The sequence below is a fragment of the Salminus brasiliensis genome, chromosome 14 (assembly GCF_030463535.1).
Source record: "Salminus brasiliensis chromosome 14, fSalBra1.hap2, whole genome shotgun sequence".
Classification (NCBI taxonomy): domain Eukaryota; kingdom Metazoa; phylum Chordata; class Actinopteri; order Characiformes; family Bryconidae; genus Salminus; species Salminus brasiliensis.
Window position 1 is genome coordinate 7,403,622 of NC_132891.1, and position 13,867 is coordinate 7,417,488.

General features: G+C 42.8%; 1 protein-coding gene across 1 annotated transcript in view; it reads left to right on the forward strand.

Annotated features, from left to right (window-relative positions):
- The window catches only part of wnt1 (wingless-type MMTV integration site family, member 1), a 10,384-nt gene extending 1,830 nt beyond the window's left edge, over positions 1-8,554 (forward strand). The window contains exons 2-5 of the mRNA XM_072696507.1: positions 1-42; positions 2,115-2,368; positions 2,756-3,021; positions 4,826-8,554. The exon at positions 1-42 is cut by the window's left edge and continues 64 nt beyond it. Of these exons, the coding sequence (XP_072552608.1) occupies positions 1-42; positions 2,115-2,368; positions 2,756-3,021; positions 4,826-5,317 (1,054 nt within the window). The 3' untranslated portion in view covers positions 5,318-8,554. The remainder of the gene's footprint in view (positions 43-2,114; positions 2,369-2,755; positions 3,022-4,825) is intronic.
- Positions 8,555-13,867: the final 5,313 nt, after the last annotated feature.

The following is a 13,867-nucleotide window of genomic DNA, read 5'->3' on the forward strand; positions in this document are numbered from 1 at the left end:
GCTGTCGGGAGCGAGCGCGGCGAACAGCAGCGGCCGCTGGTGGTGAGTAAACTTCAGTCTATCCAGGCAGGGTCCCGAGGGTCTGAGTGGTCAGCTCTGAACACACACGCCCTGTGTAAAGCAGGTCCAGACACGCTCGTGCTGTTTATGTGCGTTGTTTGTACATGCCATGTACGTGACGTCATACGGACGTTCAGTATGATCAGTATTAATAAATGCAGCCTATAATTAGGAGAGCATTACAGGGGTAGATGGGGTCCTTTGGGGTGACGAGCCTCTGTCAAATGCTGGGAACGGGATGTGCGAGAAGCCTGTATTTGTAAGAGTGTGGACTGGTTTACACACGGAAGACCCCCGTTTAGATTCAGAGCTGGTCGATGGAGGCTAAACGTTTCAGACGTTTGTGGGACGTTTTGCATGACTGTGGCTAAATGCTGCTCAGTACGCTTTACGCCTGGCTTTACGCGCGTGAACGGAGGGGAAGGAGAAGCTCTCCTCAAAGCAAATCCACTTAGTTTTACAGTAAAGCCCCCCCGCCCACCTTCTCCATTTCCCATGCGTTCTGACAGCGCGGCTTGAACCCCAGACAACATTTCCCTCGGTCCAATAATGTGGGATAAATTAAATATGGATTTATTTCATTGGCTCCGTTCAGAGCCGCGTTCTCGTAAGGCGCTGCGCGTCCACGATGCTCCAAAATACGCGTCCTCGGCAAACGCCTGTATCTGTAACATCTGACTAATCATGTGGAGAGAGTTAACCCCTTCAGCTCTGAGGGTGCATCAGTTCATCACTCCCATATACACGAACTACACCATATTTTAATGGTCACTCTTAAAACATTAAAAATGCTACAAAGGGTTATTTGAGCAATGCCATAGAAGATATGAGTAAAGAACTTTATTATTTAAGTATAGCTATTGATTAAAGGGTCTTCAGATTAATAACTCAACAATAAGGTGGTAATAAAGCTTCTATAAATGAGCTGCATGCACTGGCAATCAGAACCGCCACTCAGTGGCCTCAATCCTGCAGTCAAATGTTAGGTCAATGGCAGTCCCTAGATCTAAATGAACACCTACAGCAGTGATTTAACCTCTTAAACCATGTGCGTTCACCCTCATAACTACATTACTGTCACAGTAACAGCAATTTCACAAACCCTAGAGCAGAACCCTGTGGGACTCATGCAAAATGTGCTAAATTTACCATATAATTCACAGTGGTTTCTGCTTTAGGACCTATAAGCGAATAATAAAGCTAGGGTTCAATGTGTTGAGTCCGTCTAGGCTTTATTTGAACTGTAAGACTGAATCAACCTCTAGTGGTTGGGCTGTGTGTAAGGCAAGATATGTTTTAAATGCGTTATGAAATACAGTATCGGTCTTAATAATGGTCCTGCACCACAAGCACATTAAAGGCGCGGCCAGTTGACTTGAGTTTGTTTTAAAAATCGAGCAGTGTAACAAAATGAGATGTTGAGAACGACACGAAAAGTAGTCACAGGCCTTTAATAAGCTATTTTTGTGAAAGGTCTTCGGTCTCACTGGATGTGACTGATAGGTAGGATCTAACACTGGCTCTTCTCCAGCCACATCTGACTTCACAGGCTCTGCTGTCTATAATTACGACCTGCTGTTAAAACAACATCAGCTATAAGGCCAGGGTTAACATGAAGTTTCCTACTTTAGGTGAAATTAGGTAATGTTTCTTCTGCTCTTCTTGGTTGGGATGGTGAACTGTGAGCTGATCATTAGAGTTAGAGTAGGCCTGTGTTCCCTCAGGGAGTGAAAATGTAAGCGGATGAACATCCACTCTTAGTTCTTGCCAAAATGAGAAGACATTAGAGGACACTCTTTGGAGCGATGACTTAGAAGAACCACTTTTGTCTCCTTACCGAATCTTTCAAATGAGTCTGTTAAAAACCAATCCACCTGAAAGCTTCTCCGGCTATTCTGCCAACACACTTTGGTGCCCTTGGGTGTTTAAGAGTGTACTCTATCTATTTAATGCTGTGATCCATCTTAAGGTTCTGCATGGTCACTCGACATCCAACATACTCAACACATGAGGTCACACAAGGTCACCCTCCTGTCCTCTTTTTCCTCTGTTAGGGGCATTGTGAATGTTGCATCTTCTGCCAACCTCCTCACCAACACCAAAAATGTGCAGTTGGCGCTGGACCCCAGCCTGTCTTTGCTGAGTCGCCGCCAGAGGAGGTTGATCCGGCAGAACCCCGGCATTCTGCACGCCATCGCAGCCGGCCTGCACACGGCCATGAAGGAGTGCAAGTGGCAGTTCCGCAACCGCCGCTGGAACTGTCCCACCTCACACTCTCCTACTGTCTTCGGCAAGATCGTCAACAGAGGTGAGCTGATCTCGTATGTCAGTCAGTGTTCTGGGGTGATGGACTAATTTCACTGATCCTTAAAAGGCACTTTGGCTCACTAAGAAGCCACTGAATAGATGGTCATTTAAAGTACCTTTTTGTGTCGCTTCCTAAAGATTTTAAGATCCGACATATGTAAGGTTCACTTTATCCAAGCTAAGCTCAGAATGAATAAGATCAGTGATACGAAGGTGAGGAATTGAAGGTCAAGGAGTTAACATAAGCCTACCTTGCATTTGAGAGCCTTAGGTCTGGGTCAGTGCAGCAGGACCTAACTGCAAGACAGGCCTTTGCTAAATGATTTATACCTTTAAAAGCAGGCATGGCTGGGAATTCCTGAAGAACATTGTGGCTGTTGTTTGTCAGGTTGCCGAGAGACAGCGTTTGTGTTCGCCATCACGAGTGCAGGGGTGACCCATGCCGTGGCCCGGTCCTGCTCTGAAGGCTCCATCGAGACCTGCACCTGCGACTACAGGCGCCGGGGACCTGGCGGGCCGGACTGGCACTGGGGGGGCTGCAGTGATAACGTTGACTTCGGCAGGGTGTTCGGACGAGAGTTTGTGGACTCCAGCGAGAGAGGCCGAGACCTGCGATACCTCACTAATCTACACAACAACGAGGCGGGGAGAATAGTAAGAGACCCTATAAGTGACTGATAAAACAGCCTACTAATTCAGACTTGCAGGCTATGTTTAAGAAGCTTAAAAATGTGATATTTCTGATATTTGTTAACTCTAGGCTCACTGCTCAGGTCATGAATCTAAAGATTTTTGATTCGGCTGTTAATCCTAAAACTTTCTGTTCCGTAGCTACTATGATTTATTTGGTAATAGCTGGTAAAGACTGAGGCATGGCGAATTATTCTGAACCTGCCAACAGCTCTAACAGACCAACTTCAATTCAGGAAAGCTTGTTACCCACTTAAAGGCATAGTTTGGTGAAAATTCAACTAAACATGATTCATAACTGACCCCAGATGCAGTCATCTCATCTCTGTCAATGCATGCCCAAAAAAATCAGTCTGGTTCAGAACAGAGTTTCATGTACATTAGTCTATATAAACAAAACATTCACTTATCTGCAGAGCTGAACGGAGCCCCAGTGCTTAGCTTAAACATTTAAACAAAGCCTATTCATTTCCCTGTAACTAAACAGTTTGTGTTTATAGATTTCTGAATTAAATACATTATGATTTTGATGTATTTACCAATAAAAGAATGCTGACCATTGCAGTGTCAGAACTGTTAGCCTAGCATCTTCTGATGCAAACTAAATAAGATATTAAACATGTCATGGATGATCAACCGCATCTGGGTTAAGTGATAAATTATGTTAATTAGAATTTTTTTCCCAAGCGGTTCCGTTAAGTTTGTGACTCCATCGGCTTACTCATTAGTGGCTTGGACTTGAATTTCTGTAAAACTGCTTTGTAATCTGTTGTAAACAAAAAAAAAGACCTACAGAAATAAAAATAGATTTAATTATTATAATAAAAGACTGACTTGTAACACAGACTTGCAAACTCTGTTTAAGACAATGATTAATAACAGGATTTGAATGTTTGCTTAACCCCTTAATGCCCATTTTAATCTTAACTACTAGGAAACTATGTAATGCCACGGAGTCAGAAGAGTGAGGAATGGAAAGTTGGGTCATGTAGACCTCTTATATCCCTTAAAAAAGGCTTCTTACAAGGTTGCTTTAGTTACGGCAGTGGTTCTATATATAATATATAGATATATGTTTTGTAATACTGCATCGATTGTCACATAGAAAGATGTGGACTTTTCATTAATTTGATATAAAGAATAATGTTAACAATAAATTTGATTGAAAAAAAAAAAAGCCAAATGTTGTCTAAATATTGTAACTCCTGTATGGTGATTTGCGTTGTATCTCCAAGTTCTGATACACATTGTATCACTTATTATCCAGTAAATATTTTCAATTATTCTGTAACTGCTATGAAGTTAATATGTAGGCATTCTCAGTCTCAGTGTTAAAGGCCCTTCACTGATCTAGAAAATATACATAAGGGGATAAGAAAATTAAGATGTTTTGTAATACTGTGTTGATTCTCAATATAGACAATTAATTCATCTAAAAATGTGCAAAGTTGTAAAATAAAGGATAAATTTAATTTAAAAAAAATGCAATATCACCTTGCTTATAGAATCACAATGTATTGAATCTTAACACAAGTATTGTGATAAATTCTGTATCGCCTGATCATGATATGTATTGCATCACTTATTATTCAGTAATTAGCCTAAAGTTAAGTCTTATTATCAAGGAAATAGTCTACATTATTCTGAAGTTAATATGTAAGTGTTATTCTCTGTGTATATCCAGGGTCCTTCAACCTGAAGGTGTTAAAGGCTTCTCACTGATCTGGGTGAATCTCATTTCTCTCTTATTTTCTCTGGTTTCCTCCAGACTGTTGCCTCAGAAATGCGCCAGGAGTGTAAGTGTCATGGCATGTCGGGCTCCTGCACTGTGCGCACCTGCTGGATGCGGCTGCCCAGCTTCAGAGCGGTCGGGGACGTCCTGAAGGATCGCTTCGACGGAGCCTCCAGAGTGGTGTATGCCAACAAAGGCAGCAACCGGGCATCCCACCGGGCTGACCCCCGCCACCTGCAGCCAGAGAATCCAGCACACAAGCTGCCGTCCACCCGAGACCTGGTCTACTTTGAAAAGTCACCCAATTTTTGCTCCTACAACGGCAAAACGGGCACACTGGGCACATCGGGACGCACCTGCAACAGCTCGTCTCCAGCGCTGGATGGTTGCGAGCTGCTGTGTTGTGGGCGGGGCTATAAGACTCATATCGAGAAGGTGACGGAGAGATGCCACTGCACTTTCCACTGGTGCTGCCACGTCAGCTGCCTTAACTGCACCAGCACACAGACTCTACACCAGTGTTTATGAGAGAAGGAATAGAGGGCAGCGTTCCTGCCATAATCAAAACGGGCATGAACTGGAATGGGACAGCTGGCCAGTGGGTCACTGGTGTATTTCCAGGTTACAGTTTGTATATACTGGAGAGAAATATTTTTTTAGGATTTTTGTCAAAACAGGAGCGAGAAACTGACAGAAACATGATGATCAGGATTAAGAAAAGTAAGTAAGTGAGTGCATGAGTGACGGTGCATCTGCCAAGAAATGTGGGATATCTCATTTGATCAGATGAACAGAGCTGTCAGTAAACATGTACTGTGAGAAAACTCTTAAAGGAGTACTCCACAAAGTTACAACCTGATGTACAACCTTGCATCTTTAGTATACTGCTGATTATCATGGGCAATAATTCTGTCATGCATCCCTGTAAATTCTGTACTGCAAACATGCTAATGATAGAAACATATGGGCAGATGCAGAAACCCCTTCCCACACTGGTTGTGTAACATACAAAGTTTTTACAGAGATGTTACTGCCATTGATAACTGATCATATCACCCTTGCCATAACTAAATTCCACACATCTAAAGCATCCATATTTTAAAAATAAATTATAATGAATAACAATTATAATTATTAATCATAAATTTCATGTCATTGTTGATATTTCCATGGAGCAATTGAAACTATAATGGCCCAAAATCACATGGAATGAAATACTGCCACATTACCATCCATTACAAATTAATAATGATTTTCCTCCTCCTGTAAAATTGAGGTTTATATAAAATATGAGATTTTTGCCTAACAGCAACAATACTGCAGTAGCTAGACTTTAAGTTGGAAAACAGTGGAGTGCTCTTTTAAGGTTCATGCATGTGTATGAAACTCTCTGTTTGGAGGGTTTACTCCATTATACTACTAGAGATGGACGCAGTGCAGCGTTCATCTAATTCAGTTAGATGATATTGTGACCACTGCACACTGCTATTCACTATGGTGCGGTATATAGCGAATCGCTGAGAGGGATCCAGTCCAAAAATACTTATGGATTTTGAGGCCAGAACCACCAATCCGAAGGTTCTGCCATCTCCTCCCTCTCCTGGTGTCCGATTCTCTGCGGAGCAGGAAACTGGAGAGCAGGAACTGGACGCAAAGTCTGACAGATGTTCCTGCGGCCAGGGAACCACAAGCATGTTCTCTCATAAACTGGGGAAAAAAAGGTCCTACAAGAGGAGGGTTATTTAAAATATCAGTGTGTTGTTTTCTTTAGCTACAGTTCTACTTTTCTCACCAAGCAGAGGGGAAAAAACGAAAAGGCTGCATGATGTACAGTATCTCAAAAATGGGATGTGCCGTCCTTCCCCGAATTCTGTGCAGTGGAATCCTGGACCATGCCCAAAGCTCGTATGATTTCCCACTCAAACTCATCCTACTTCCCGGCGTTGCTTACACTCTTCTGTCTTTCTCCACCGCCATTCACTAACGTGTGGTCTACCGCACAGTGGCACTGATAGACAGTGATTGGAAACAACTATTAGGGAAAAGACAAAAAAAAAATCCTTTTAAAATGAATGAATGTAGTGCTGAAACACTGACAAGAGACACTTGTTCATTGATTCGCTTCTTGCTGGTGTTTGGAAAAGCACAAAATATCTGTACACAGAGAGCGGCAAAGGCCAGTAGTCAGCATCCTGGACAAAGAGATGCAGATTTAAATGTGTGCATCAGTTCCACATGAATGGAGCGTAACACACCAACACTGTGCCACTGTTTTTAAGTGATATTGTCGCTGTCGTTCAAAAATCTCCATTTTTGCCGTTTTTAATTTTTTGACATAATGTGAATCTGACAGTCATTCTTTTCCATCAGCACCCGGAGTCAGAGAGAGCACAATTGGCCTTGCTCTCTCAGAGGTGGGTTGATGGCACTTCCTCCCTACATCACTCCTGGTGTGATGCTGATCAGCACAGTCATCTGTTGTATCGGAGCTGGGGAGCAACGTTTTCCTTCAAGTGCACTGGTTACCTAGCAATGCTGCATCAGCAGCAGTTCCAAAAGAGACGGTGGCTGGCTTCACATATGTCGGAGGAGACATGTGATAGTCTTTGCCATCCTAGTGTTTAGGGCATTGCTAGTGATATGGGGAGTCCATATGAATGGGGATTGGGTAACTGGATATTCAAATTGGGTAGAAAAGTGGGGTAATTTTTTTTTTATTTCATGATGAATAAACCAATGGAAATGCTCCAACATGACCTGAAAATAATGTCTTTTTACCCTGACTTACATTGAAAGTTAATTTTTTTTTTTTTACTTCTCCTGTTAAGCTGCCATTTTGGAGATACAAGAGTTTTGCATGACAGTGACAACATGTATCTTGTGTTTAAACGAGGCTTAGGTCAAAATCAAGTCAATTAAATGACTTGCTACCTTTTCAGCATGGCACAGGGAACCTAGGGTACCACATTTCACACATGAGTGGAAAAACAGTGTAAACTAAATACTGTCGCTGTCTCTGCAAAACCTTGCATCTCCAAAATGGCAACTTTCAAAAAAAAAAAAAAAAAAACTAAAGAACCTTTTAACTTTCAATAAAAATCAATGTAAAAATATTTTATTCCAGGTCAGTCTGGAATATGCATCACATGCATCACATAATTTGGACAACTGCCAGATACACATTATGTTTAAAAGTGAAAACCAGCAAAAATGGAGATAGAAGGTTTTTGTCGTAGTGGCGATGATGTGATGGTATGTGTAAAGATAATCTTGTAAATTCCCTACTACCTAATCCATACTAATCCATACTGAAACTGTTCTGTATATCAGCTGACATAACCAAAATGATGTAAATACTATACATAGATAAATATATATTTATGCTGTCAGAACCTGCAAATGACCTAATCGAAATGTAGAGTGAAACAAAGCTATTGTCATTTGCAAACATGTTTTTTGGTTGTTTGTTTGTTTATTTTTTTCTCATTCAGGTGTGCGCTGTTGTATAAAAGATCATGGATGAATGTGGCCTATACATTTCACTGGTCACTTCATCCTGAATGGGACCAAATATACAGCAGAGGCACGGCAGCCCTGAGAAACGCTTCGTTTGCTCGTCTCTGAAAACCTATGTTTTACATGCACTGAACATCACGTTTTTTTTGTGTGAATAGAAATATTTATTACTGTATGACGGACTTGATAGAGGGGGGCCGTGAGAGAGTATTTTCAGTATTAGGACTTATGGTCAAGGTTTAAGGTTTAGAAATGCATTCGTGTTGTCTTTAAATAGTGTCATAGGAAGAAAATAAAGTTTCTATTTTCAAGTACCATCGTGTCTTCTCTTCACAAAAACAAGGTTTTAAATGAAATGCCAGATTCTATTAATCATAGTGCACTCAGATACCACAATACATTCTCATCAGCTCCGCCTCACTGACCATCTGTCACTCACATCCTGTAACAAAAACATGGCATAACATGACACAAGTGCTCTCATTAAGCTATAAGTCAACACTGTGAGTGCGCCAGTCTATCAGTCGCTGCTGCTGAAAGCAGGCCGGCCCCGCCCGGGGAATCCAGAATCCACAGCAACCGCAGGGGCGGCATGAGCAGTGCCATAACACAGCGTCCAGTCTATATGTTTTTACAACACCAAAGGTTTTGCTTCATTTACTTAATGTCGGAAAAAAATAAAGAAATAGTAAAAGAAATAATGACAGGCTGTTTTTTCCCCCCTCCATCCGACTGGAAGGCCAGCGTGACCACAGGAGTTTGGACACATTCCGGTTCTCTTTCTTAGGCCGACGAAGGCGCAGTGGTGGGCTACCGAGGGTCAGCCAGCCAGAGCACAGCAAAGCCACATTGAGGGAGAGGACGAGAAAGCAAGAGAGAGAGACTATGCATAGTGCAAAACTATGCCCTATTCACTATACAGCGGGACTGTCAACATTGATTAGATTAATATTCGAGGAATCTACTGACAGCTTTGGCAGAGTGTTAGAAAAAGGCCAGGCAATACAAAATGGCCATAAGTGGACAAAAACAAACCAAGGACAACCTTCCAAAAATTCCAAAATAATGCACTGGAAAGCAATAAACAAGGAGGCCTTTAAAAACACTTCATTAAAATGTATAAAAATGCTTTGCAGCAAACAATGCATATTAGAGGATCTGTGTCTTTCTGTAATAGAAAGGGCAAATTTAAAATACACATTATCAGAGTCAATCTGCTAGTCAATCTGCAGACACATTATCAATCTGCTAATGAAACACTGCTGATTCTTTAAGAACATAGATTTTAATTTCAATAATTCATCTGTAATTTATAGCATAACCAAGTAAGCATGGCAACCCAACTACACAATGCACTGTTTGTGAATCCATCATTTGGCAGTGTTCAGTGTCCTTCAAAACACAGTAGAGAATTACAGAAACTTTAGAACTGACTCTAACAATCTCCAATGCACAGCAACAGGAAGAAAGGATGTAGACACAGAATACCCATAACACAGTGCTGCTCTTTTTTGCCTATATCCTCTTGTCATTGATACATTGACATGTTGTTTTCGGGTTTCTCCATTTTCCAATATTTTTGATAGATCATTTTATCCATGGTACATTACATGTCCAAATTGTGTGGACATCCCTTCTAATAAATGCATTCAGCTACTTTAGGTTGCACCCACTGCTCACACAGATATGTATATGCATACACATACACACAGTGTCTAGTCCGTGGACTCCTAGTGAAGTATTAGTAATAGAATAGGACTCTCTGGAGCAGATAAACACAAACCTATTGGCACCATGTCTAATGCCAGGCTAGAGGGGTATAAAGCCCCCCGGCACTGAGCTGTGGAGCAGTGGAACTGTGTTTTCTGGAATGATGGTTGTTGCTCCATGCAATACTTTTGGGATGAGTTGGGGAGTTGGGGATTGTCATTGCTTGCAATCAAATCCAAGTTTAGAAAGCCTCCCCTGGACAGTTACTTTAACAAAAGCAGGAGTTGAAGTTGGATGGTTAATTATTTGTTAATATCCTTGATTTAGGAAGAAGGCATGAATGAGCAGTGTGCCAATACTTTCAGGCACATAGTGTATAATACTCATAACAAAGCGGGTTCCCTGTTGCAAAGCAGCGTGTTGTTGGTTTCTGCAGCATTTCTTGTCCTACCCTGTTTTTATCTGTCTCATCTGTGTCTAGCCTGTAGCCCCGCCCTCTCATCATTGCTCCCAGGTGTTTCTTGTTAGTTCTTGCTATTTTAAAACCCCTTTCCTGGTCTAATCACTTTGTCTTGTGTTTTCCAATGTGGCTGTCTATTCTTGGTTTGTACTTTATTTGTCCCTTTGTAGATTTCTTTTTCGAGTTTATTACTCCTCTTCAGCTTCTTTTGGTATTTTGTCACTTTTACCATGGATACTGAGCAGTTTATGAACTTGGTAAAGTCTGATGTCAGAAAAACTAGCCTGAAGCCTCATCGCCTCACAACAGGACCTTATAGCTGTGGTCTATGTGATTAGCTTGGTGCTTTTGAACGTTTTCTTTCAGGAAATGTGTTTTCTGGCTTATTAGTTTTTACAAGCTTGCTGTGGTGTAATTCTAAGAGAAGCAAATGTACCGAAACAATCACAATACACTATGAATGTGATATCGAATTTTATCCATATTGGTCAGCTCTAACATACTTCATACACACAAACACACACACCTTTACTGGAAAGCCCAGTATGAGATGACTCATAATGTTACATATAATTATATAACTGTTATCATTAATTATATAATTAAAATGGTCACATAATGTTACATCTACTGGGGCATGACAATCTCTGATATACATAGTACCTCAGATTTTCCATGGTAGGGAACAGTGATTAGGGCTCAAGATCAAAATGATAACAAAGCAAAAAAGAGAGTAGTGAAAGAAAGGTCCAGAGAGCATTTATGATACGCCTACAATACATGGAACAATGGGCCAGAGCTGGATGTCCGACAGAGGACGACTGACAAGGGGTCATTCAAAGAGTAAGAATCAGTCATTTCACCAGGAATGTGACTCATGCAAAGACATTGTTGTGGTGAAGGTGTGACTTGTTAAAGTACTCAGACCTTTAACAAATATTCAAAAGAACCAAGAGGAGATCCCTGAATATGTGCATATGAACAGGATCTGAGAACAGAACCATAAAACGAAACGAGTAACCGAAAGAATAACGAGTGGAACAACAACACAGCGCTGTGGAGCCACAGAGCAAGAAGCATCTCAAGTCAGACTGCGTAAAGCATAGAACACGATCAAGGAAAGAGAGGGTGGGAGCGGCGGAGAGGCGAAAAGCCAAGGAGACATGAGCCTAATAATAGACATATCATCTGTCTCTACAATTAAATTTATATATTTTTACAAGCTGGCCAAGACCGAAATTTATTATTCATTTAACCCCAGACTTAGCATTAAGTACATCCTAATAGCCCTAATTGAAAGGAGGGAAATGATCTGTGAGCTAGCAAGAATCAAAGCGGTGAGGGCCAAAATGGCAGTCGGGCCTGAGTGGGTTCACCCAAGAGGTTGATGGGTACACGGATATGCTTTGGAAGGCTGGAAGTGCACAAATGCAGAGCATTAACGGTGAGTGTGAGGAAAAGAGATGATGGTGGTGGTGGTGGTGGTGGGGGGGGGGGGGGGTGTAGAGGGATAAGAGAGTAAAATAAGGCGGCATTCCCAGGCACTGGAGGATTGAGGGAGGTGGTGGAGGGGGTACTGTCATTGTGGGAGTGCTGAGGAGTCAGTGATAATTAGCTCAATTAGTGACAAAGGCAGTGTAATAAATACCGACTTAGTGTCTGGGTCCCTGCTGTCCTCTCCCTGCACGGCTTGCGATGCAGCCAGGGACTGATGGACAATTCATTAAACCGACAAAATACCCCACCGTCCAGGCGTGACGCTGCGAGTTAGCCCCCTACTAGCCTCGCCCATTGTTCTAATTGTCTGGGTTGGAGTCGCTTTCTGGCCCTCTTCTCCTTACCCCCTCCTTCAGTCTCTCCTTTCACAAAAACCCAAGGAGTTAATGCCCCTACCTAACTCCGTAAGTAGGTGATCGGCAGGTTTTGGAGGGGGGGAAAAAATGGAAAGAGTTTCTTGGAGGGAGGGTTTTAGGGGGGTGGGTTCTTGGTGGGATTAGGGTCCGAGGGTTGCCTGGGAGTGCGGGGAGCGGCCCTGATCGGAATGTCAGAGAGATGAGTCCAGAAGCTCGGATACGGGACAAAGCGAGAGTTAATTAGGAAAGATTGAAGGGGCTGGCGACAATGGGCCGCCACCCGAGTCGAGATGAAATTGCTTCCGCGGATTATTGGGGAGCGAGTGTGTGGGTTGAGGGGTTGTGTGTGTGTGTAAGGGGATGGAAGGGTAGGGAGGGGTTCACGCAGGCTGGGATTGATGGCTGCCCCTCTGCTTGGGGAGCAGGGGAGTGAGGGAGGCTAACCGGCTGTTCCCACAGTCTGTTCTCCTGAAGCCACCTTTGACACACAGGCCTGCCAGGCGGCAAGCAGGGAGGGAGGCTGGGAATGTGGTGAACGGCAGCACAACAAACGCACAAGACCTCAAAAAAGCAGAAATTCATCATCTCTCGGGTTCCAAAGAGAGCCACGAGACAAGTGGAGAGGGATGTAGAGTGAGAGAATGGAGGGTTTTGTGGATAGATCCACCTATTAAGACACAACAGGAGAAGATACCAGATACGGTCAGAAAGGACACCTGAAAAATGGCAATGCGTGTTCTATAGTGATTGAGAAGATCTACTTAGTGCCAGTTGCCTTCACTGGAAGACTCAAAGACTCCTTTTTCCATTTCTAACAATAAAAGCTTTAATTTAATAAGTGCCTCAGAAGGTCTCTAAAGAGTCTTTAACTTGAGAAGCAACGTAACCCACAAATTAAGGGCCAGCAGTGGTTTGAAGCTAATTGAATAATTGCACAAATTAAGTCTCTTGATATTTGTCCAAGACAAAACCACACCAGACTGGCTTTCAGTAAGACATTGACTGAGCAGGAGTTTTTTTTTTCTTGTTGCAGAAGTTCATATTCCCTCTGTGCCTCCTCTACAGCTTCTGGAGGCGCATGCAGGCTAAAGAGCCTCTCTCAGCTCCTCAGGAAAGGCCTCGAGGGAGAACGGTACAGTAAACAGGTCAATTACGGTGGGTCTTTTTGCAGAGGAGATGATATACTGACCCTCACCCTCCTCCTCATCAAAACATGGTCAGGGCTTCTTATTAAAATTCCTATAAAATTGTGGAAGATTGTTTTCCCTGGTGAGGCGCTGGGCCTGCGGAGGAGTTGAGGGGCAGGGGCTGCAGCAGAGAATGGGCCAAAGAGGGTGTGTGGAATGCAAACACACTTTGGGTCGCCACACTGAATAGCGCACACACTGCTCAGCGGTCGGAGAGGCTGTGAGCAGAAGTGTGAGGGTACTTGGGTTTTAGTGAAGCTAGCGGATCCTACTGAGACCCGTGGTGAAAAGGAACAACCCTGGACACAGCGAGAGGCAAAGCCTGAAATTCTGTGGTTTTGCCCCTCCAGCG